This window comes from Momordica charantia, assembly GCF_013281855.1.
Source record: "Momordica charantia cultivar OHB3-1 chromosome 11 unlocalized genomic scaffold, Mcharantia_2.0 BLBB01000011.1, whole genome shotgun sequence".
Classification (NCBI taxonomy): Eukaryota; Viridiplantae; Streptophyta; class Magnoliopsida; order Cucurbitales; family Cucurbitaceae; genus Momordica; species Momordica charantia.
In genome coordinates, this window is record NW_028275159.1 from 9,796,367 (window position 1) to 9,799,787 (window position 3,421).

Consider the following 3,421-nt stretch of genomic DNA (forward strand, 5'->3'; position numbering starts at 1 on the left):
ATCAACAGCGACCAAAAAGAGGGATATTCCACAAAAATAGTCAACCCATGAACGACAAAATACTCTCAAAGCGGAACTTTGACAACCTTCAACTTTGAGAGTGGGGCTATTGTTATGGATGAGAAAATCCATATTTTTTACAATCTGATTTCCCTTTATTTAAGGAATTCAAAAGGAGAAGATATATCCTGATGATCTTAGGATTTCCCCTAGATTCAGGAGAATGAAGAAATCCTAATGGCTTAAAGATTTTATCTTATAAATAGAAGGTAAAATACTCATAATGAAGGTACACTACAAATCTCTACTCTTTGCTATGCTCACAACACCCTACACTTTATACTCAACTAGTCTGATTCTGACTTAAGCATCAGAGCCTTTATGGCAAGAGTCACATCGGTCTTTAATGCAATTCTGTTTTGCAGGTCTCGTCGATCCTTTTATTCTTAAAGATTGGTGCGAATTTGGTGGAATCTTAAGAGGTCAAATTTCTGCATTAACAACTAATTCATTTATAAGATAAGTGGCCATGAGGTGTGAGCCCATTTACACTTAATTAACTATAGTTCTTTTTTATCAATGAGACATCCATGATAGTTTAAAAAATAAATATGCAAAATAAGTATTCATTAAATCCATTTAATTAGTGAATCTGAAAATAAAAACAGAATCTGATTGCATAACAAACATGCCGTGAACTTTTATCAATTTAATTTATTTCTTCATGTTTCCTAGGATAGTTGTGTTTCTCATGTTAGGGATCTCACGCTGAAAAAACAATGACCTAACAAAGGTTTATAATAGACATGAACTATTCCTTTCCTTGTCAATTGGTTTGGAAATGAAACTCATGAATATTGATATGGTATCAAAGCAAAAAATCCTTGTTAAGGGACCTAATAAGGATTTATAATAGACATGAGTCCATCCTTGTCTTCTATTTTTTCAGAATACTCTCTATCTTTTGAGATCATTTTCAATTTCTAAGGTGTGTTTGAGAGTGATTTTAACATGGTCACAATCACTTTGGCATCGTTAAATTCACTTCTCTTTCCATTGGTCATGGTTCGACAAATATAAAAATTAATTTTAGGAAAATTTAAAATCACTTTAAATTGATTTTTCAAATATCAGTTGCACTGTGATTTTTGAAAAATAAATTATATTTGAATCTCTTTTCTCAAAATCACTAAGCTAGGGTGTGTTTGGGAGTGATTTTGGTATGAAAAAATCACTTTAATGACAAAAGCACTTCCATTTCCATTGATCACGTTTGACAAATTACAAAATTGATTTTAGGAAAACATAAAATCACTTAAAATTGATTTTTAAGCTATCACTTAGGGTACGTAATGATTTTGGAAAGTCAATTATTCTTAAATTTCCTTTTTCAAAATGACTCTTTCTACCGTCACTCCCAAACACACCATAATTCTACCACTATTCCCAAATACATCCTTATTCTTCTCACCAAATGTAAGACTTGAAATTCTATACTCTTGAAAGTAGGAAGCCTATAAGAAACTAAACTTTGAGGGCATAGTGATGTAAACTTCGTTTAATTTTGAATAAGAAAAAAGAGACACAAAACAGAACAAAGAGAAACCTGATAGATTCACAATAGAATTCTATAAAAAAAAAAGTCTTGGAATGCTTTCAAGTCCCAAATTTTGAATTCTATGGCATTATATAACCCTGCCTCTTCCATTTGAAGTAACATAAAACGAAGTGTATGGTAAAGTTGTAATAACTGGTCAAAAACTATAATTAATTATTCATTCATTTGTCACAACATCTGTATTATTCATAAAATTTCAAACTAAGAGCCTCTCTGTCTCAAGTTGAACATCATTTGTTTTTAACGACACATAAACACCAACTAAACCTGAGACATCTGACGACATGTCGATATTCTCACAATGATACGATTTGCAAATGAAATACAACTCTACCTGCACGACAACTTTCAACAACAAAACATGGACAAGAAACACGAAACACAAAATCCCCAAAATACCCTTACCCACGACCCCATTCACAGCCACCTTATTGCACAAAAATTGAACCAACACCAAACATGAACTTACAAAAAACAACAACACTGCCGCCGCCGCCATCTTACCTCTTAAAAGCCTTTGGCTTTTCATCAGCGCTTTGAACCCATACGTCTCCTCCAACACAGAAACAACCCTCGACAAAATCCATATCGTGTCTAAATACAAAGATCCAACGAAAAACATCACCATATACACAATAAATATCGAAGCTTTGAATCGCGCACAAAGCCAAGATATCGTAACAAGAACGAGAGCCGCGACTGAGCTATAAGTGAGAGAGAATGTTAAGGTATAAAAAGACGTGACCAGAACTCGCTTCCAAACCTTGGCCACAGCTTTCAAGCTGTCCTTGAAAGAAGCTTCGCCGTTGCCGGTATATATACTGGCAACAGCGTAAGCCACGGAGGCGGTGGAGGGGATGGAGACGACGGAGAGGAAGCCGCTGTATGCGACCGTGAAGAGCCAAAGATAGGCCCATTTGTAGGACATGACGAGATCGGAGAGGTTGATGAATTTGGGAGGATCCTTTTGGGTTTTGGTTAGAATTATCTGGAAGAGGAAATTTCGAATCATATGATTGAAAATGTGGAGGTAAGCCAAGAAGAAGAGTGAGAGAGGGAAGATGAAGAAGAGTGTGATTTGAGAGAAGATTTTTCTCCATGTGAAGATGATCTTGTGGGCTTCTTGGAGAATGCCAAAGGCCCCAAGAAATTGCATCTTTTGGAGTTTTATGTCCATTTTTTGTTTCGTGTTCTTCTTCAATGGCGTTGGAGATGGAAGATTGAAGATGGAAGATTGAATATGGAAGATGGAGGAGCTTAGTATAGAAAAACCAAAGCGTACATTGGGAATATATGGTTTAAATATTATTTTAATCTTGCATTTTCGTTTTAGTTTATTTTTATTCACGTAGTTTCAAAATATTCATTTTAATTTCTGTATTTTAAATTTTTTTGTTAATTTTTATTGTTTTATTTTGGTATGAATGGTTGAATGATGGGTTCTTGATCAATTTGGTTATATTTGCAAAATTTTATACACAATAGAAACCCTTTAATAAAAATTTATTATTACATTTCAAAAAAAAAAAAAGTTAGTTAAGTGCTATACTAAAATTATGATAGAAAAAAATAAGATAAAATGAGAATGAAGAGATCAAAATAGTTACTTTTTAAAAGTAAATATGGATTAAGATGGATGTTTTGAAGGTAAATGGAATAAAATGAAAATGTTTAAGCCAGTCGATTTTTTAGTTTTGCTAGTTTTATAAGTTTGAGATTAATTAATCAAATCAAAACTAATTATTGTTATTTTCATACAGTTGGGCAAAAGATTATAAATACCTCTACTCTATTGTTCATTTG

The 3,421-nt window shown here is 33.1% G+C and overlaps 1 protein-coding gene across 1 annotated transcript; it reads right to left on the bottom strand.

Annotated features, from left to right (window-relative positions):
* Positions 1–1,814: 1,814 nt before the first annotated feature.
* On the bottom strand, positions 1,815–2,546 carry LOC111021136 (uncharacterized). Its single transcript, XM_022297987.2, has one exon. It carries the CDS (start codon positions 2,544–2,546, stop codon positions 1,815–1,817), a length of 732 nt encoding a protein of 243 aa, XP_022153679.2.
* Positions 2,547–3,421: the final 875 nt, after the last annotated feature.